Here is a 22,881-nt window from a genome sequence, read left to right on the forward strand (position 1 = left end):
AAGATGGATTGTAGTAAACAGAAAGGTGAGAGAGGGTAATCTTTGCCCCATAAACATAATCTCTTTTAAAACAATGTACATTTGTTTAGCAGCTATGCTGCTGAAGAAAAAAAAAATATCTGATTCATTCGAAATAACATTCGTTGAATATATTAAAAATACAAATATTTAAAAATCTCAAAATCCTTTAAAACAAAAAAGATGTATTCACCTGAGAAGCAGCATACAAGATATTTAGATTTGCTTTCAGAGAATACATGCTTCTGCTTCTCAGGTGAATACATCTTTTTTGTTTTAAAGGATTTTGAGATTTTTAAATATTTGTATTTTTAATATTATATTCAACATTCTCAGATATTTTTTTTTTCTTCAGCGGTATTGCTGCTAAACAAATGTACATTGTTTTAAAAGAGATTTAGATATTTTTATTAGAAAACAAGCCAAAACAAATCAAACATATTTTGTTGCAGTGTTTTATGGGGCAAAGATTACCCTCTCTCACCTTTCTGTTCACTACAATCCATCTTTAATTCACAAAAAAAAACAAAAAAACTCTGTTATTAATAAAGCTGCATATTGCCATTCAAGATAAGAAATGCACAGTGATATATTATGATTCTTGTATCTTGTTTTAAATACTTTTAGACATTTTTAAATGGAAAACAAGACAAATACACTTGATAACCATAGGATTTTTTTGCAGTGAATTTCTTTACTGAATACAATTTAAAAGTATTTTTCCCCCTTTAATTCAGTGAATGTCATTTAGAGGTGTTTTTAAAAGATGATTTTGTCTGCTTTATTGTCAGCAAGCACGTTTAATACAACATTTTACGCCAGGGCACAAGCTGAATAATCGGTTAAGAGCTAATGATTAATCGGCGAATAATCGTTCTAATAATCGTTAGATTAATCGATTATCAAAATAATCCTTAGTTGCAACCCTAAATAACATGCAACTGCCCTTGTCTCACTTACATGTTCTCACTCAAACAGATTAGTGAATGATAAACAAATATTAACCTTCTTAGAGACAGAAATTAACTTTTCCTTTAAGGGGCAATAATTGCCCCTTAATTTGATTTTAAGGAGCATGTTTTGACTTCATGATTGCATGTTCTTCTCTAACCATGTAAAAGTTGTGTTAAATACTTACATTTATTCAACTTATTGACTTAACATTCTCAATCTGATTAAGTAGGTTTAGAATGTATTCCCACTTAACCATACAATTTAATAAACAATCTCAAATTTGATGCAATATGTATAACTAGGCCTGAAATCGCATATTAAGATCTATATCAGATGTTATAATTAAAATGCTGAGAAATTCATTACAGGTGCATTTATGCCCCACATTTTAATTTTTAGAGGCATTTTTCTCACTTTCTATTTCATTTTTGCACTGAGCCTCTCTTAATTTCTTCCCCTTGTATTTTTTCTCTTAGAAGAGGGCGAAGAAAAAAAGATGACAAAAGTCCTCGTCTTCCAAAGAGAAGGTAATGAAGCCTTCCTTATTAAATGCTGAAAACAACCTAAAAATATGTTTAGAGCAGTAACCGTGCCCCTTGTTTTAATAGAAAATTATATGACAGAGTTTCCAGCATTGTTCATTATTTGAATAGTATTTATTCTGGCAATTATTTCTTGTTACAGTGTCTGCTGATAGTAAAGTGTTAGTATAGCTTTTGTAAACAAATGTCAAGTTGGGCTTACATTTTCATGAATAAGTTGATTATTTTTTTTATTTCTTTTTCAGGTTAAATATAATTATTATTTGATCTGTCAAGTTGTCTAAATTGTCTTTTTAAGGTGACACTGCTTTTCTAGTTGGATTTTTCTGGTTTTGCATAGCCGTAATTCATGTGGGTGGAATTTGCTCTGTGCAAAAAGTGCTTTGCGTCTACTTGTATAATGTCCCTTCCTGCTATCGTTGCCGGGTTTAAATTGTCATTGCATTGACTATAACTTAAGCACAGAATTATAATGCAGAGACCAGGTTGGCAAGCGATTTTTGTAATAACATGTATAATGTCAAAGTGTTTGTTTACAGTTGAAGTCAGAAGTTTACATACACCTAGGCCAAAGAAACTCAGTTTAAACTCAGTTTTTCACAATTCCTGACATTTATTCCTAGAAAACATTCCCTGTCTTCGGTCAGTTAAGATCACTACTTTATTTTAAGAATTTGAAATGTCAGAATAATAGTAGAGAGAGATTTATTTCAGCTTGTATTTCTTTCATCACATTCCCAGTGGGTCAGAAGTTTTTTGCTGGAAATTGTGGACAATACCTATAGACAGAACTGGTGTAATGAATGTAGGCCTCCTTGCTTGCACACGCTTTTACAGTTCTGCCCACAAATTTATATCAGATTGAGGTCAGGGCTTTGTGATCGCCACTCCAATACCTTGAATTTGTTGTCCTTAAGCCATTTTGCCACAATTTTGGAGGTATGCTTGGGGTCATTGTCCATTTGGAAGACCCATTTGCGACTAAGCTTTAATTTCCTGATTGATGTCTTGAGATGTTGCTTCAATATATCCACATAATTTTCTTTCCTCATGATGCCATCTATTTTGTGAAATGCAACTCAACTTTTTTCCTCTTCACAAGGTCCTTTACTGTTGTTATGGGATTGATTTGTTCTTATTAAAGTGAAACAATCTGTCTTTAAACAATTGTTGGGAAAATTACTTGTTCATGCACAAAGTAGATGTCCTAAACAACTTGCCAAAACTATAGTTTGCTAATATTAAATCTGTGGTGTGGTTAAAAATGTATGTAAACTTCTGACTTCAACTGTGTATATTTGGAAAAGTGAGCTAATTTTATTTCATTTGAAAAGACACTTGATTAAAAACATACTTTAAAATAAAAGGTGGAAGTTATAAATCAATATATGGGGGGACAAATATTATTTTATAAATAATGTAAATAAAATGCATTTAAAAAATTGAAATGCATAAAATGGAAGAACTCAAGATTCCTTGTTCTACTGTGCAGGAAAAAGCCACCAATCCAGTATGTGCGTTGTGAAATGGAAGGATGTGGTACAGTGCTGGCCCACCCACGATACTTACAGGTACAAATTCAACTGTCTGACTGCCAGTGACATGGAAGTTAGATTTCAGACATAGAAGGAAAGCCCCATATACACATGTGGTGACTATCTCTTGAGGTCGCTAGTCTCTGTACTATGAAGTTGCACGTGGGCGTTCCTACTGCAGACGGTTTAACGTTATTGGTGGACAGAACATCTGGCCATATCTTTAAAAATTGTGTTCACAGATAAGATATATTGCCAGTAAAACCAAGATATAATTCTAATTTGACAAGGAATTCATTCTGGTCACTAAAAATTACATTCTGCTGTGGCGAGTGTTGTTGCATAAACTACCGCAGTGCTCAATACATTTAATCAATAACCAAATTAGCAATTTATCAATGTACGAAATCTGTGACTCAAACTGCCAATAATTTCTAAAACGTCTTTCTAATTTGACAAATAATCAGTTATATTGTCCCTAAAAAATTACATTCTGCAGGGGAGAGTGTTTTAAAATGAATTGCAGCAGTGCTTATTGCATCATCATAAACAAGATTAACAAATTATTAATGTACGAATCAAACTCAGTCAGAATTGTTTTATTATATCCATGTATTTGGTTACAGACAAATCATATTTAACTGTGAAATCACTCAAATAAACTTCTCTGTCTTGCCTGCACTACTCCATTACCACAAAGCAGACGGGTGATGTGAATGCCACTGAGCACCGTCTTCATTCCTATAGGCTGTCATGTCACTTGCCACATCTAATCACCAGAAATCGCTGTCGCTCGTGTTGCAGAAGTCTCCAGCTCTCATTGAAAATTAATGGGATCGTGTCACTTTGTTGCTGGTAGTCGCTGCATGTGTTTACGGGGTTTTAGATTTGAAACCTTTCTGTTGTTTACTTCTGCAGCATCACATCAAATACCAACACCTGATGAAGAAGAAGTATGTCTGCCCTTACCCATCATGTGGAAGACTCTTTCGACTGCAGAAACAGCTGCTGCGTCATGCTAAACACCACACAGGTAAAGCAGATGCATCATATGGAATTGGAAACTGTGGCACTTTGGTTCGGTGCCTGTGTTAACATACAGCTTGTGTTGCAGATCAGAGAGACTACATTTGTGAGTTCTGTGCTCGTGCCTTCAAGAGCTCTCACAATCTGGCTGTACATCGAATGATACACACTGGAGAGAAGCCATTGCAGTAAGTCACATCTTTGATTCATGTACACATCATACATGCATCCAACAATTCTTGGGTTTCAGTCACGTGATTATGATGACGCGCGAAGGCGGAGCGATTTCAGATGGAGGGCAGGAAGTAAACACGGAGAATACGTCTATGGAGGAAACAGTTGCGGAGAGTCCGTATTGTACGAATTTAGAACCAGTTTCAAGAAATAGATACAAGGAGTTAGTAAACGCATATGTTGGACGTGACCCGTTCCTCATGAAGATGAGTGAGTTTTCGGTCGAACTTGAAGATTTGCCGACAGTGGAGGCTGTTGACATCACCAACTATCTGGTCCTTCAGACATCGTACTACACCAGATAGCAAATGAAGGCATATAAAAGTCTGGAGGCGTACAACTTTTTTGTCAGCGGGTGGGTCCACAACCTCGGTACCAAACGGCTTCACATTGTAGACGCTGAGTACTGTGATTTTGTTGTGTGGAACCACAATGACATTTTTGTTGAAAGGATTTTGCCCGATCTTGAACTTTGGGATGATGTTATCCCTAAAGTTGAGTGCTTTTTTAGAAACGGTATACTTCCAGAAATACTGGGACAGCAAGTTACAAACTCACATGTGTAATGTAATGAAAGGATCCAGGCACTCTTGAAAGTGGGCTGTGTGATATTGCTGTTATATCAATACGGTTGTATGAGACAAGATTACATTTTGACTATTGTTATGAGTTTGGTCTTTGTGAGTTCTGGCTGTTGTATAATTTAAATGAAAAGATTAAATGCCATTGAGAAGACAGAATTATACATTGTGGTTTATTTACAAGATTAGATTTTTCAACAATTGTTATAATAACAAGAACATGGTGTGCAATAACTGATTAGAATCCATTTCATTACATATAATACATATAGCCAGTACAATTGGACTAGTGGATAAAAGTATTACACTTGTTGAAAACATATTAACAGACTGATATGTGTCGGGTCTCAGGTACTACTACTCCATGTCCTCTTACTTATCATCATCAGAGCCAAGAAGCAGGGATCAGGTATTGGACACTACATGTGTGAGGGCTCAGGTACTGGACTGACTGATTATTATCCCTATCCCTCCCTCCTCCTTACTCCAATGGGACAATAGACTCTGAAAGATTAGACAAGACACAGCAAATAACCCCAATCTTGTCAATCAATGCTAGTGCCTCACCTTGTTTTGTTGCCATGTGCTCTATGGGCATAGCCCTGCTTTGCAGAATCTGATATTTTCTTCTGACTAAACCGATAACTCTCTCAACATGAATATGCAAATTCGCTATTTTTCTTGTGTCTGCCACCTCATACGCTGACAGCTGTTTTCTCCCCTTGGTAAATGCAGGTATCTGTAGTGAAGCACAGTAAAATCCCACACTATAACCAATATTGAACCCACGGTCTGCTAGGACAATATCTCCAGGTAACAGGTTTTTTAGGAGGCCACTCTCTATTGTGATCTGTTTATCGCTGACTCTCCCTCCCCAGGCACAAGATATGTAAGTAACATAGCCTTGGGGTGCAACACCAATCAGAAATTTTACAGTATGGTGATGCTTGTAGTTTGACCACGTTTGTGCTTGGGCTAGTAAATTAGAGGGCTTCTCAATAAAAACTTCGAAACAGTCAACTATCCCAGCAACTTTACATCCAAATGCCTGTCTGAATCCCATTGGCATTGTAGCTTGAAGAACATGTCGCTCTGGCCACTCAATTTGAAATTCCAACCTTTCATGAAGTATGTTAATTACTTTATGCCAAACTCTAGAAGCAGTTGGCAGAGAGATCTTGAACCTGAAAGCTAAATCTTTCAGCGGGAGATTTAGTCTCAGCTTCATCAAAACTAAAATGAACTGTTCAAATTTAGACAGCACAGACATAGGACCACAGCTGATGTAGGGTTTGCACCGCTTGGGGAGAAGTTGGGGAGCCCCGTGTAGAACATTGTCTTGTCTTCGTTTTTTTCAAAGGACTCCTTGTTGAACTGTGTGTCCAGTGCTTTGGCTCGAAGATCTCCCAGCTCTGTTGTGTTTTGTCTCAGAACATCCTCCATCTTCTCAATGTCATCCATTGTTAGCTCAGTCTGGCATCCGGCATCTACATGGCCTGCAACATATCAGTGGGGAGCATAATTAGTTAATTCATGAATATGAATTATGTGAATTGTTGTTTAGTTATCTTTTTGACAACCTTTTTACAAACATGCAAGTTCTCTGGTCCAATTATACAGAGTGATTTTAGTTAATATGAATGTGAATTGTTGTGAAGTAATCTTTTTTACAAACATACAAGTTTTCTGGTCAACATTTGTAACAATTAATAATTATTAATAACAATGCATAATAATGCTGGTTACACATCTTAGTACAATAATTTACCTTTATCATTTAATGTCCCATTCCCACTGATCCCCTCTGATTGTGGGTTGTTGTCAGCTGGCTGCTTCGGTTCTGAGCTTTCGGCTGTCTGCGTCAGATCCGGGCTCTCATCTGTCTGTTGGAGATCCAACATAGCATCTGCACATTCCGACCGTCTTTGTTGGTCTTCCTTGATCTTCATCCTTTGCTCTCGTTTAAGAGAGCAAAGGATGATTTGGGCTTAGATTTTTGGTAACCTAGGTTGACCGTCGGAGCCCAATCTACCGACTCAACGTCACCCAAAGCGCTAGGGCAACCTAAAAAGCCCCAATGAAGTCCATATTAGACTACCGGTAACTTAATAAGCATAACTAAGTAAATGAGCATTTAATGACAACCTAATGCTATATAAACACAGACACAAAAAACATGTTGGCTAGCTAACATACCTCCGAAGTGGTCGCTGCAGACACGGGCATTAACAGACTCTGCTCCTCCCGACCGCAGACGTACGTTAAAAATCCACTTTTTACGGCGTTGTTCTGTGAGCTTTTTACATTTCTCACCTTCATGAGTGACAATCTTCGGTACTCTATAAAAACCCTTTCCCTTTTCTCGATTAGAACGATTGGAGCAGCCGTAAACTACACAAAACATTGGCATTTTGCCAGACGGCAGATCCTCAGCTATTTCACTTCCTGCCCTCCATCTGAATTGCGCGCTCTCGCGATGCAGCAGCGTGACATCACGTGAAACCAACCTATTAAGGGGACTCTGGGGGACCATATTAATAAAAGAGTAGTTGACCTGTAAAGCTGGCTCCACACTAGCAGACTCAGAACAACTCGATTAAGGTCACACTTGGTGACTGTTTTCACTGATCTTGTCCCCCTTTGTCAGTTAGCCTGTCACACTTACCGATTTAAAAACGGAGGGAAGGTGTCACACTTAACAACTGACTTTGACTTTTCTCAACGCTTCACTGTCACGCTCCATTTTTATAGCCAATCAGCCTAAAACCTTTGAATACACAGGTATTTTTCAATATTACAGTGGGTTGCACCAATAAGGATTAAATTAAGCTTAGTTTAGAGCTAATCCAGTGTTTGCTGATCCAAGTTTTATTTTAATTTGTTGCGTTGCACCACTTAATTTTATATATTTTTTAACGAAGAGATTAAAATTTTAACCTGTGATTAAAACCTGAGATTAATTTTGTCTGCCATGATTCTGAATCTATCAGTAGATTGTTAGTACACAGTGCTGATCAGGTTGGTTGAGAAAATGTCTCAGCAGTGTGTACAATAACACAAGCCTTAAAATATAGCAGCATAATTTAAGATAAAAAGAACAGATAATATGAAACAAGACGGAAGTGACACTGGTCTCGGATTGACTGCCTCCCCCCGCGTTTAAAGTTTGGTGCAACAGAATTATCAGATAAACCTTGATTTAATCTAAATTTAAGAATAATCCTTGTTGGTTCTACCCACCCTAAGAGTTTGCAGCATCTGCTATATTTGGTTGTTTGTTAAAGACATGTCCTATTGACAACGCATAGCAAAACTTAATTGCATCCTTTTCTTTCACACATTTGTCACATTGTGCAAAGAGTTGGGCAACATACGTGTGTCATTTGGTAGAAAGTGAACTATTCAATAGTATATTAAAGCAACATGAACTAAAATAAAACATAATACATAATGCTCACTATAATGTGGTTCACATGCGCTATGTCTCCGCCACACTCAACGAGCCACGTGATAAGATGCGCGGGTTGACGGCCTCAGACGTGGAGGCAGCTGAGATTCATCCTCTGCCACCCGGATTGAGGCCAGACACTATGCCAACACGAGGACTTGGAGCACATTGGGAATTGAACATTCCAAATTGGGAGAAAAAGGAAAAAAAAAATTGTTCACTTACAGTTTTAAAGGTCCTCAAGCTGTGTGGACAAACAAGTTCAGCAGGACCCTTTGGATTTCTGCACTGTTTCCCTTTTCACGAACATGAGCAGCGGCAGTCTTTCCACCCACTCCACACAGTACGTTCGGAGCATGGATTTGAGGGTTTGGTGGAAACTCTCTAGAGCGCTCTGCAATTTATGGATGATATGCACTAGACAATTGGTGAATTAAACCGAACTTTAACACTTGTCAGTCCCTGGCCGGTCGATTGGTGCATCTCTAGAACGGTTCACCCTTTACAGGAATTTGGTGTAAGGAATCTGGCGGAATAACTTGATTTGGCTTACCAGCAAGCTGGCAAAAGTGGCAAAAACGGGACACAGTGGACTTTAGACCTGGCCAATTTCAACGTTTCAGGGCGGTAACTAGACGGCAATACCGATTGATAAGCTGCATTCCAACTTGCAAAACTGGGTTTCCATTGATGCATAAGAACCCCATTGTCCCAAAAGTAAGCTACCCTAGCATTTGGGACTTTGTCCAAGTTTACTGTGGCTTGAGTACAATTCACTAGAGTAGGGTCAGACTTTTGTGCCTCAGATTATTGCTCTCACAATTTTTGCAGGGAAGTCATTTGCTATGAGTAGCCCATCAGGTACGAGAATGTCAGGTTCGAGAGACTATTTATATTCAACTCGGTTCAAGGTCAGATTTTAAGTGCACAGTATGTAAGGGAACCTTAACACAGCCCAGTTCAATACCTTTCACTAACACATCGATGCCAGTGTAGGTTTCAGAAGAGAAAAGTAAAACACTTTCCAGGATGAATAATTGGGCAGGTCCTGTGTCTCTCAACATCAAGACAGTTTTTGACTCAGACACAGAACCTGATAAAAGGAAAGAATCATATACAGAGTCCAATTCGGTCTGAAGGTATGATGTCCAATTCAATCTTCTGCACTCTGAGCATCCGAGTATTTGGTTCCTGCGTTTTAATTCTGAGCTTTAAATCTTTTAGTTGTTTGGCCAATAAAGAGTAGCTTGCCGGGGTTTGAGGATCAAGAGGCAGAGAGGGCTTAGCTTCATCTTCCTCCACAGAAGAACTGTCCTCCCCCTCTTCATCTCAAGACACCAACTCATGTTTCAGCAAGTTAAAAATCACATGTTTATTAAAGAAATCTAGGTAAGCCACAATAACTTCAGAAGGGGGATTGGCCAAAACAAGAAACAGAAAGGTTTTGCTAACTAAGTTTGTGGAGAGATCTAACTTGGCTTCAGCAAAAGAAAAAAACTAAAATGATTAACAGTATATTTCCCTGTCTCCCGCTTTAATCATAAACACAAACAAAAGGCATCTTAAAAGAAAAAGACACCCACCTCCCTAATGCTTCCTTTCTTTAATTTGCAAATGTATGAACAACAACAAACAGGTTATCATAATACCAATAACAGTGTTGAGACTCTGATTCAACTACAGCAACGTTTCCACAATCAATGTGGTCTGGAACGAGAGAGAAAGGCACGCTCACTGTGAGGAGTCTTTGCTTGACTTAAATGCATAGCCTTCTCCACCCAGTAGCCAATCGCAAATTATGCTCATCATTGACGTCACCTGGGTTCAATGAGCAGGGCCTGTCGAGCACAGAGGGAGATACGAGGTAGGAGAAACAGGCGAAACACACATATATACATCCACAGATGTAATTGGAAATGACAAAGCACACACGCGTAAATAAACGTAACAGGATAGCTAACCGATCATGAAACCCTGGTGTAAATGCCCTCAGAAATGCATTCAAGAGGCATTGCAGTCTGATCGCTCAAACCACTTCAGGAGGTGGTTTGAGACACATTCCAGACAAAACTGGTCAAGTATAAATGCATCTGGCTGTTCAAGAAGCATATGTAAACTTTACTCTCCCCAAACAGCTCTACGTCAGCATAGGGATGATGCAAAGTATAACAGCTGCTACAGAGTACTGCATAGGGGTCGCATCGCGCAATAAATAACAAATTAAGACACCGATAACTGTAAGAAAGACAGGGCATTTTTTCTTCATTTATTTGATGCAGATCGCTGAAGAAACTGAAACTAAACACTGGCAATGAGCACAGCAGGCGCGCATGACACATCTTGCCCACGAGAAGCCCAGAGGGGGGAAATACATGGCGCGCACAAACAGAAACATGTGCACTGTTCAAAATCAGTTGAAATCTAATAATAAATCACATTATCATAATAACAGAAGTGAACTCATGTTATTTGCATATAGCACGGGAATTGAAGATCGGATCCATATCCAGTTTGGTGGTGACTAGTGGTGGACGATATATTGGTAGACATAATGAACAGGTTATAAATTTGGCAACTGGTATACATTGAGTTATCATCTATATCGCGGTAATGCAAAATTGCCACCACGCTGCAAGAAATGCACCTCATTCTACCACACGTACTTGCTGCGGTACACATTCTGTCGGAGAATTGGAAGGGGAACCCGGAGCAGCTTCACGTGAGACTGAGAGAATTGATGAAACGGGGTTTGCAGGGACTGACAATTTTTTGGCGACCACCCAATCAAAATTTTGGGCCGCCTAAGCAAATTCAAAGACATTCATCTTGCATTCTGAACATGCTTCTAAATTAGCACACGCAGTCAAGTGATTAATTCCTCCTGCTGAGAGACACTTATGCGCAAATCCCTCTGCTTGTCCGGGGATTGTTAATGAAGCTAACGCCTGAAAATCATCCGCTAGTGCGATAACCACCTTAACATGTTCATTTTAACTTTTTTGATATTTATTTACATGTATAAGTGACAGTGTACTTAGGCTCTGTAAATGGTCAAAATTTCTTTAATGTTTTTTCCCAATTTTTTAATAATAATACATTATTTTAAAAAGATTTTAATAAAGAATTATATCGATTATTAATATAATAATTTATATATATTATATACAGGTGCTGGTCATATAATTAGAATATCATCAAAAGTTGATTACAGTAATTCCATTCAAAAAGTGAAACTTGGATATTATATTAATTCATTACACACAGACTGATATATTTCAAATGTTTATTTCATTTAATTGTGATGATTAAAACTGACAACTAATGAAAATCCCAAATTCAGTATCTCCGAAAATTAGAATATTACTTAAGACCAATACAAAAAAAGGATTTTTAGAAATGTTGGCCAACTGAAAAGTATGAACATGAAAAGTATGAGAATGTACAGCACTCAATACTTAGCTGGGGCTGCTTTTGCCTGAATTACTGCAGCAATGCGGCGTGGCATGGAGTCGAACAGTCTGTGGCACTGCTCGGGTGTTATGAGAGCCCAGGTTGCTCTGATAGTGGCCTTCTGCTCTTCTGCATTGTTGGGTCTGGCGTATCGCATCTTCCTCTTCACAATACCCCATAGATTTTCTATAGGGTTAAGGTCAGGCGAGTTTGCTGGCCAATTAAGAACAGGGATCCCATGGTCCTTAAACCAGGTACTGGTAGCTTTGGCACTGTGTGCAGGTGCCAAGTCCTGTTGGAAAATGAAATCTGCATCTCCATAAAGTTGGTCAGCAGCAGAAAGCATGAAGTGCTCTAAAACTTCCTGGTAGACGGCTGCTCAGAAAACACAGTGGACCAACACCAGCAGATGACATGGCACCCCAAACCATCACTGACTGTGGAAACTTTACACTGGACTTCAAGCAACGTGGATTCTGTGCCTCTCCTCTCTTCCTCCAGACTCTGGGACCTTGATTTCCAAAGGAAATGCAAAATGTACTTTCATCAGAGAACATAACTTTGGACCACTCAGCAGAACCTTTTTGTCTTTAGCCTAGGTGAGACGCTTCTGACACTGTGTCTTGTTCAAGAGTGGCTTGACACAAGGAATGCGATAGCTGAAACCCATGTCTTGCATACGTCTGTGCGTGGTGGTTCTTGAAGCACTGACTCCAGCTGCAGTCCACTCTTTGTGAATCTCCCCCACATTTTTGAATGGGTTTTGTTTCACAATCCTCTCGAGGGTGCGGTTATCTCTATTGCTTATACACCTTTTTTCGACCACATCTTTTCCTTCCCTTCGCCTCTCTATTAATGTGCTTGGACATAGAGCTCTGTGAACAGCCAGCCTCCTTAGCAATGACCTTTTGTGTCTTGCCCTCCTTGTGCAAGGTGTCAATGGTCGTCTTTTGGACAGCTGTCAAGTCAGCAGTCTTCCCCATGATTGTGTAGTCTACAGAACTAGACTGAGAGACCATTTAAAGGCCTTTGCAGGTGTTTTGAGTTAATTAGCTGATTAGAGTGTGGCACCCGGTGTCTTCAATATTGAACCTTTTCACAATATTCAAATTTTCTGAGATACTGATTTTGGGGTTTTTCATTAGTTGTCAGTTATAATCATCAAAATTAAAAAGGAATGAACACTTGAAGTATATCACTCTGTGTGGAATGAATGTATACATTATCCAAGTTTCACTTTTTGAATGAAATTACTGAAATAAATCAACTTTTTGATGATATTCTAATTATATGACCAGCACCTGTACATGCTGGCAGCCAAAAGTTTGGAATAACGTACAGATTTGGCTGTTTTGGAAGGTAATTGTTACTTTAATTCACCAAAGTGGCATTCAACTGATGAAAGTATAGTCAGGACATTACTGAGGTAAAAAACAGCATCACTATTTGAAAAAAGTTATTTTTGGTCAAATCTAGACAGGCCTTATTTCCAGCAGTCATCACTCCAACACCTTACCCTGGAGTAATCATGCTAATTTGGTACTAGAAAATCACAAATCAGCCATTTATTTCAAACACAGTTGAAAGCTATTTGGTACATTAAATGAAACTTAACATTGTCTTTGTGATTGTTTTTGAGTTGCCACAGTATGCAATAGACTGGCATGTCTTAAGGTCAATATTAGGTCAAAAATGACAAAAAAGAAACCGCTTTCCCTAGGAACTCATCAGTCAATCATTATTTTGAGGAATGAAGGCTATACAATGCTTACAATTGTTAAAAAACTGAAGATTTCAAACAAAGGTGTACACTACAGTCTTCAAAGACAAAGGACAACTAACTAACAAGGACAGAAAGAGATGCGGAAGGCCAGATGTAAAACTAAATAAGAGGATAAGTACATCAGAGTCTCTAGTTTCAGAAATAGATGCATCACATGTCCTCAGCTGACAGCTTCATTGAATTCTACCCACTCAACACCAGTTTCATGTACAACAGTAAAGCGAAGCCTCAGAAGTGCAGTCCTTATGGGAAGAAATGCAAAGAAAAAGACACTTTTGAAACTGAAAAACAAAAAGAAAAGGTTAGAGTGGGCAAAGAAACGCAGACATTGGACAACATATAATTGGAAAAAGTGTTATGGATCTTAACCCCATTGAGCTTTTGTGGGATCAGCTAGAATGTAAGATGTGTGAGAAGTGCCTGATAAGACAGCCGCATCTATGGCAAGTGTTACAGGAAGTGTGAGGTGAAATGTCACCTGAGTATCTGGACAAACTGACAGCTATAATGCCAAGGATCTGCAAAGCTGTCATTGCTGCACATGGAGGATTTTTTGATGAACTTTTTGAAGTAGTTCTGAACATTTTTGTCAAATTGTAATAGTAATTATATTAGTATTAATTCTATATTAGTATTAATATTATTAATAGTAAAAATATTATGAATGTCCTGACTATACATTGTGATCAGTTGAATGCTACCAATTTCTATCCATAAGTGCAAAATCTATTATTCCAAAATTTTGGCTGTGTATACATGCACATGTTAGGTTTTTATTACTTTATGTAATAAATATCTTTATCTTAATTTAATTTCTACGATCTGATTGTGACATTATTTTTTTAATGGTACAAATTACAATTATTCAAGTCTATTCGAGTCTATATCAGTTAATATGAGGTCATAAAAAGGTAATATATAATAAATATAGAGGATCTATTTGGAAACATTTAGTTAACATAATTTTAGATATAGTTTATAGCATGTCACATGCCACAGGACATGGCTGAAATATCTTAAGATTTAATTTCACCTACCCAAATAGCAAATTCAGTTTGGAACACACTGCTCAAAAATCAGTATTTTTTTTTACATTTTAAACTATATCATACAAGTCAGTTCTTAGACTTCACTTACTGGATTCTCCAGTAAAGTCCCAAGCATATTCAGGGGCAGAGCCAGGAGTTTTGTGTGGTGAGTGTATACAATGACACCCGGGATGGAGAGGCACATGTTAAAATTGTACAGAGATGATTTCACCTCTAAAGAAATAAATTGTGCCAAAAAATTACCAACAAAATGACAAACTGCAATTGCGAGTGGGGTGGCCAATGGGGTGGCCAGGCTTAGGTCAATGGTGGCCACAGCTACCCCCTAGCTTTGCCAATGAGCCAAAAAGATTGAAACTGTTGAGCAATGGTATACTGTTTGCGAACATTCAGACACTGCCCACATCTCTGAGTATTTAAAACCTTAACTAATGTGACATTAAAAAGTGTAATCAATAACTACTTGCCTCATTCTATGAGTAGAATTCACACAAGATCAGGAAAAGCTGTTTTAACCACTTTAAAAGTAAAATGTGCAGTAGATGTTTAAGAATGTGTAATTTTTTACATACTGCATTCATGGTGCTAAAGTTATTGTAATTTATGATGACATTGATACTACTGCAGAGATAGGTGTATAAAATTCTGCAGATGGTACAAGAGTGATGTAGCATATCAGAAGTAAATGGGCACTTATTTTGATTCCTTTTGTAGACTAATTTAAAAAAATTAATAAATAAATTGCATGACATGGTCTTGGAAAATGTCTCTATGCGAATGATCGTACACATATAGTTAAGTTTGCACCAGCTTGCTGTCAATGTGTTTGTTCACTGATCTTGACTGACTGAAGAATGTAAACTGAATTAGTTGGCAGCATCAAAGTAGGTGGAGCTTCAGGTCACGCCTACCGATGATGTGGACCAATAGCAGTGAGAATGTGTTTAGCAGGTTTTGCACTGTCGAGCTGTTACGAACCACCAAAACAAACTCAAAACACCTTTAGTTTTGGCCAGATTTTGTTAAAAATTATGTCATACCCATTCATTCTTTCATTTCAAATCAAGTATGCTGGGAAATTAATAAAAGAATAATTCATCCAAAAATGAAAATTCCCTCATCATTTACTCACCCTTATGCCATCCCAGATGTGTATGACTTTCTTTTATCTGCTGAACTCAAATGAAGATTTTAGAAGAATATCTCTGCTCTTTTGGTCCATACAATGCAAGTGAATGGTGCATATTTTAAAGCTCCAAAAAGCACACAAAGGCATCATATCACTCCAGTGGTTAAATCAATGTCTTCAGAAGCAATATGATAGGTCTGGGTGAGAAACAGATAAATATTTAAGTCCATTTTTAATATAAATTCTCCTCCATTTAAGAGATGCAATCTCTTAAATGTTCACCATCACATTCTTCTTGTGTTTTTGGCGATTCACGTTCTTCATGCATATCGCCCCCTACTGGGCAGGTAGAAGAATTTCTAGCAAGAAAATATATCTGTTTCTAACCCACACCTATCATATCACTTCTGAAGATATGGATTAAAACACTGTTGTATGGGTTACTTATGCTGCCTTGAGCTTTTTGGAACATCACAATTTTGGCACCCATTCACTTATATGGACCTACAGAGCTGCAATATTCTTATTAAAATCATAATTTGTGTTCTGCTGAAGAAAGAAAGCCATACAGATCTGGGATGGCATGAGGGTGAGTAAAAAAGGAGAGAATTTTGGGTGAAATATCTCTAAGACTGGTAGAATTCCAGCACGCTCTGCCCTGTTCTGTCTTTCAAATCCAACTCAAATCTTTTCAGCAGCATATCTCTGCCTCTTATCTCCTTATCATAGGTGCGAGATCTGTGGTTTCACTTGCCGTCAGAAGGCCTCCCTCAATTGGCACATGAAGAAACATGATGCAGATGCCACGTACCAGTTCTCTTGCAGCATCTGCGGAAAGAAATTTGAGAAGAAAGACAGCGTAGTGGCTCACAAAGCTAAGAGCCACCCTGAAGTGCTCATTGCGGAGGCATTGGCGGCCAATGCTGGAGCTCTCATCACCACTCCAGATGGAGTCACCACACTGCTGGGAGCCTCCACGGGCACGCAGACAGAGCCAGTGGTCCCAGAGGCACAAAAAAGCTCTGTAGTTCAAGGAGGTCAGGTGGGTCCACTGATGGTTGTGGGTCAGGAGCACACACTGCATACCATGCAGGTACCTGTGGGCATGGCCTTGTCGTCCACAGAGGAGAACGGCAACCGATCGCAGCAGGCCTCAACTCACAGTTTGCAGATGCCACTTCAGTTTATCACCACACCTGTCTTGCAGCAACAACACCAAATTCAGCAGTTACCGCTCCAGACCTCCACCACCATCACCGAGCAGGCTGCTTTAGTTCAGCAGATGCCTGCACAGTCCTACAACCCCCAGATCGACCACATGGCCTTCCGAGCTCAGCAGCAGCACCCACTGCTTTCTGTTGCTCAGCAGATGCCCCTTCAGACCACCCAACCACAGTATACCCAGGCTATTGCCAGACCCCCTAAGCCCAACACAGCTCCCAATATTTCCCAATGCCTGCCTGAGGCTTCCTCTGATGGCCGGAGCAGTTTGGAATTTGGCTCTGATCCTCCATCTTCTTCATCTACTTCTCCTCAGTCTTCCACTGCCCCTTCAGAGTCAAGACAGGTCATCTGGGTGGGAGATGGAACTAATGACAATGAAAATGGGGGTGTGGTTTGGGAGGTGGGTGGGGAAGGGGAGGAGCAAAGTATGACAGACAGTTCAGATGGGCAGATGGAGCGTGTACTGATATAGTGAAAGAAGTTGATGGTGTAACATGGAGGAAAGAGAGGTGACTGGTTTTTGTCACCCTTCTGCTAATAAATACCCTGAAGTTAAATGTATACAGTCATAAATATATTGTATGTAATCGCATTAACTTTTGGTAGGTTTGTAGAAACGTCTGTAACAGGGAGACCGTGTTTTAGTTGTTGTCATTGTTTATTTTGTATATAAACAGTTCTAGTTCCCTCCAACAACCACTTCTGTTTTTTCTGTGTTGTTTTGTGAGTGTATGGACCACCAAATTGGACCCTTAATTCAGCCCTACTTTTGTCTTATTTTAGTTTCTATGTGAGCATTTTCTGCCACCGTGTGGCTTGGACCGGTACTGTTGAAATGTTAACCAGCTGTGCAATGAGCTTCAATGTCTCAAGTGAAAAAGGGTAACTCTGCAATGCTGTTCAAAATCTGCAATCTTGTACTGAGACATACAATGCTCTGGTTTTATTTGATATTTTAACACTCATCACATAGACAATATTTTTGGGTATACACATTTACATTTATTACCCAGTATCTCAAATCTTAAGAATTAGGCTAATATAACTTATATGTGGCGATTATCACAAAACAGTCCAATAAAACCCCCAGATTAATAACAAAATATATATTTTTAATTATATTTTGTATAAAGTAAACGAAGCCTTTAAGACCATCTTGTTTTGTGACATTACTTTCAGGACATTTTACCCCCCTGAAATAAAACTAAATTAATTTCTGAATTAAAATCAGAGAAAATGAAAAGGGAGTACTACTGTGATGTTTAAATACTTAAACATTTAAATAATTTTGCCTTTTTTTCTCATTGTGATATATGACAATACAGAATAATTCAGGTGATGAGAATTTAGGGCTAAAATTTGTAAATGTCCTGAAAATAATATCACAATTAAATTGCCCTAAAACAGGCTTTATTTTCAATAGGCAAAATGTAATTTATTTTTTGTTAAGATCAGGCCAATTTCATTAGAATAGTCCAAAGGAGTTTCTGGATTCTATAGAAATTTGCCGCTTGCATAACAGCACTGCTCCTTACATAATTTTATAAGTTTTTCAAACTAACACAGTAACAAGTCTTCCACAAAGTTAAAGGTGCACTCAGTAATTCTAATCCAATAGACTGTCAAATTCAGCAAATATCTGGCTTTGTAAATGGGACAAAAACAAAGTGGATCGGACCGATCCCCACAACACTACTCCAGCCAATCAGCTACAGGGGGTGGTTCTTGAGCATGCACCGGATGGGAGGTGGGGGCAAAGCGAAAGGGAAATCTGGCTGATGCGAACTTTCTAAACACCAAGGAGGACAAATGGCTGAGAAACAGACCCAAGAGAAAAGGGTCAGATGAATATTAAGTAAAAAAGGATTATGGTAAGTCAAGGGCTAGGAGCCGTGTCAACATCAGCAAGACTTTTCAGTGGTGGAGAGACCTCCGAGGGGTAAAAGGCTTGAAGATAGATGCAGAAGCTAATTGTATTTACATATCTTGCGGTGTTGTTTTTTGCTCTAATTGTCTAATGGTATTTATCCGAACAACGTTTGCAATGGGTTTTATACCCCCGAATATTTAAAAACAAATTTTTCGGTCACTGTGGTTTTGTATGCGTTACTGTAAAATTAACCTAAACAACAAACTCTCGCTAGTTCTAGTTGCTGTGTTATGTATGCCGTTTTTGTGAGTGCATCTCTGTCGTTTATTAATGTATTAGATTATTACTTAGCTTCAGCTATGGGACCTGCATGAATTTGGGGGGCGGAGCATCCAAAATGGCACCAAAGGGAGGGGTGTGTTTATTTTGGCAGTTGAGTTGGAATATAAACACTGTTTCTCAGGATTCGCTGAGTGCACCTTTAAGTTTTTAATGCAGTTAATTATAATAATAGTTTCTTTGAATATGAAACAATAACATCTGTCTGTTACACATTATAAAGACTTCCTAGTAGTATTTTAATTTAACATATATTACACACTTATCTTTAGTATATATCACATAAAAGTGTGTTGTTCCCAAAATCTTTTACACAGACAGAAAGTCCTGGGATTCTGAATTGTTATAATGTCGAACTTCAGTGGTGTGAGAGTCTGGCATACTGCTTGAGTGCACGTTTTGGTGGAATGAGAGAATCATTCACCCCCACCCTTTTCTTTTTTCGCTGTTCACTGTCCTTCCCTTCATCTGTCTCCTTGTCTACATCATGAGAAGCCAGTGGATCAAGATTATATGAACCTACTACAACACTGGCAGAGGCATTGTCTTTTGGTCCACTGTCAGAAGTTAACACATTGCTACTCTGCAGATCGCTATCATGTGCAAACTTGCAGCTGATTCCAAAACGGCAACGTCCATTCTTTCTGTAGGCCACACAAATCCGTTTACCACCGATCTGGGTGGGGCGAGCTTGTAGAGTAAGCGGTACATGTTTCTGCAGGACGTTCAGTCTCCCTTCAGCCATTTCTTTGAAGGGGTTCGCAAACACACTGCTGCCTGTGAGCACTCCATCTGAGCTGGAGCTTCCCAAAGGTGGAGGCGGAAGCTTATGAGTTTGAGGACGGATGGATGGGAAGGACCCAGAGGAGGAGTGATCAGCAACAGACACCTCTTCATCTGCATTCTCTGGACTAGATTCAGATTCGCTGGAAGGTGATTCTGGCTCCAACAGGAAATTGCGGCTTTTCCTCTCCACCACAGCATCGTCTGTCTTTTTGATGGACCTAATAAGTATTTTAAAACGTTAATTTAAAAGCGATGCTTGATCCTCACCTCTTCAAAGTAGAGCTGCACGATTAATCATTAAAAGATCACAAACTCAATTCAGACACCCAAGCAGGGCCGTAGCTAGAGGGGTGAAAGGCAGAAATGATTCTAGGGCCCAACAGGTCAAGGGGGGCCTCACAACAAATTCTAAACTGTATTTTTTAATAGGAAAGGGGCCAAAAGCAATATACAGTCAGGGGCCCTAGAATACCCAGCTACGGCCCTGCACCCATGCAATCTCATTTCTAAATGACAAAGATTCTGCAATGTATATTAATGTTCCTATGGCATGCCTTTGTAAGGCACTCTAATTTAAATTAGTGTTTTTTGTAAATTTTAGCATTTAAATGTTGATCTTTTCAACTTTATATGGCATCTACAAAACACAATAAATTAAAACACCAAAATGTTTGTGCAGCATAGTGGTTTACATACTGTACGGTGCAGCCACGATTAGTTAGGAGTGTGACGGAATCTCTCAATTCAATATTGTAATAGCCATCCACCGAAGCAAAACAAATACCGGCATTACCAAGATCTGACTAAAATCGCTATATGTGGGATGTTTGATTACAGTCAGATGCTTTCCAAAGCTCACATGCATATGTCTGCTCGTACGCTTGTGTCTCGTGATGATTGCAGGGCTCCTGCACAAGACTCCACACTGTCTTAATCAAAATACCCCTCTTTAGGCGATATTAGTGTAAACACAGCTGTATATGAATTACCAGTGTAAACAGACAGGACGAGATATTAAAGCAAACAAAGCCATTAATGTATAGGCAGATGGGACAAATTCTTCAAAATGTTAAATCTGTGCAATGTCTAAATGTATATAAGCTGCATGATGTCTGTTATTGGCATTTATGCATTCTTACTGCATCAATTCAGTATTAATGTATATCTAATAATCACAGAGGAAAGAGTGTCAAATATTAAAGTAGTTTCATTTAGCATTAAATACATTTTTAATGTTTTTATATTATAATTTTTTTTAATGTTTTATTGCTACGGTTGCAAAAAACTTAAGACATTGTTTACTCTGTTCTCTATTTAAATACTGCCTCTTGAATAATTCTTTTACAAGCTCGAAGCAATTTTAACAAGAGACACTGAAGGCCACATTGTTTTAAATTAATTTGTTAATATGTTATTTTTACTAATTTTAAAAAAGTGTTTTATTGCATATTTGCCTACCAGTGCAAAACTAAGTTGACAAAACTGTTAATAAAGCTTGTTTCCACTCTCTTGCTTTTTACTTAGCATGTGAGAAACAGGCTAAATCGTTAAATTTTTTTATTTAACAGAATTTATTTTTATTTTGCAACAATAACAAGGTGCTGTTTAGTTTGAAATGTATTCGTTGCGCCCTCTTGTGGACTTTGGACATTTTAAATTGATATATTTGCTTAACGTTATTGCATATTTGCATAGATTGAAGTAGAGAACATTTTGTCAGAAACTCTAGTACGTTACTTTGTTTAGTACCCTTATGTCCAGGTTTTGTAAATCACATAAGCATTTTCCCCTTCAGAATCATGAGAGAATCGTGATTTTTATTCTAAGCAAAGATACATCATTTAAAATGTATCCAGAATCGTGCAGCTCTACTTTAAAGTATAAAATAGATCAAAAGATATAGGCTCATGTATAAGATCAGTATCAGAAAGCTGTATTGGCCAAATCATTTATGGTTGACAGCAACATCAAAATGATGTATGTTTTCAATACACATTTGAGTGATTTTGAGAACAAATAGTTCAGTTTACGTAAATTTAAAAACATAAAAATATATATATATATATATATATATATATATATATATATATATATATATATATATATATATATATACATATATATATATATACATACATACACACACACAACAAGAATCAACATCTAGAGAGTAGTGTATTGCACAATAATATAACTACTTGTGTGGAAAGTAGTTCCTCCTCACACTTTAGATTGAAATCGTATAGTATAGAACACTGAATTATGAACTCACTCATTCCGATAGTCTTCTCCCCTCTCTTCATCCTCTGACTCAGACGAGAGTCCGTATCCCACAAGCGAATTCATTACAGCTTAAATGCGAGTGCGCACCTGATACAAAATTCCGCTAAAATACTTGTCAGATAAAATATTAACCGTTAAATTGCCGATCGTTTGTTTATCCGGAAGTCAGTGTTTCTTTCTTCTCAGTGTATAAACAGAATGTATTGGAGTGGATGAAGAATAATGATGCCATCACGTGGCGCGGAATAGTACTGTTACGTGACATGAGCCTGATGTGGGGAGCTGCAGAAAAACATGAAATGCGATTGAACAATTTTAATACAAACTAATAATATACAACAAATTCTACATGGTGAAAGGCACTTTTGTTTGTTTTATTTATCAATAAAAACACTATATAAACTATAAACACTCATGTATACAACACTAAATAGCAACAAAAACTACCACTGCAGGTAAACACGTTTGTCAGCATACAGCACTCCAACATTTGACATTTTCAAGTGGAATTTTGGTAATTTGATTCCACATTTAATAACCGTTAAACTTCTGCAAATGTATTTAGCTAATAAGAATCCTTTGGAAATTGTCGCATTTATTTAGAAAAAGGGCTTATTTGTCACTTTCAGG

At 38.0% G+C, this 22,881-nt stretch overlaps 2 protein-coding genes across 3 annotated transcripts in view; one reads left to right on the forward strand and one right to left on the reverse strand.

Annotated features, from left to right (window-relative positions):
* The window catches only part of LOC127651799 (E3 ubiquitin-protein ligase ZFP91-like), a 40,268-nt gene extending 22,602 nt beyond the window's left edge, over positions 1 to 17,666 (forward strand). The window contains exons 8-12 of one of the 2 annotated variants that reach the window (XM_052137815.1): positions 1,449 to 1,499; positions 3,007 to 3,085; positions 3,968 to 4,082; positions 4,164 to 4,263; positions 16,479 to 17,666. In XM_052137815.1, coding sequence (XP_051993775.1) covers positions 1,449 to 1,499; positions 3,007 to 3,085; positions 3,968 to 4,082; positions 4,164 to 4,263; positions 16,479 to 17,445 — 1,312 coding nt within the window. In that variant the 3' untranslated portion in view covers positions 17,446 to 17,666. The remainder of the gene's footprint in view (positions 1 to 1,448; positions 1,500 to 3,006; positions 3,086 to 3,967; positions 4,083 to 4,163; positions 4,264 to 16,478) is intronic. The other variant, XM_052137816.1, reaches the window with a different exon arrangement.
* A 248-nt stretch (positions 17,667 to 17,914) lies between these two features.
* Positions 17,915 to 22,565, reverse strand: LOC127651805 (uncharacterized). Its single transcript, XM_052137826.1, has 2 exons — positions 22,241 to 22,565; positions 17,915 to 20,186 (listed from the first exon to the last, which is right to left on the reverse strand). Exons 1-2 carry the CDS (start codon positions 22,312 to 22,314, stop codon positions 19,541 to 19,543), a joined length of 720 nt encoding a protein of 239 aa, XP_051993786.1. The 5' UTR covers positions 22,315 to 22,565; the 3' UTR covers positions 17,915 to 19,540.
* Between the last annotated feature and the right edge of the window lie 316 nt (positions 22,566 to 22,881).

The sequence above is a fragment of the Xyrauchen texanus genome, chromosome 11 (assembly GCF_025860055.1).
Source record: "Xyrauchen texanus isolate HMW12.3.18 chromosome 11, RBS_HiC_50CHRs, whole genome shotgun sequence".
Classification (NCBI taxonomy): Eukaryota; Metazoa; Chordata; class Actinopteri; order Cypriniformes; family Catostomidae; genus Xyrauchen; species Xyrauchen texanus.

Coding starts and splice junctions, on each gene's coding strand:
- LOC127651805 (XM_052137826.1), bottom strand. CDS start 22,314: ATGAATTCGCTTGTGGGATACGGACTCTCGTCTGAGTCAGAGGATGAA. Junction 20,187..22,240: donor GGAGAAGACTATCGGAATGA/GTGAGTTCATAA, acceptor AATACTTATTAG/GTCCATCAAAAAGACAGACG.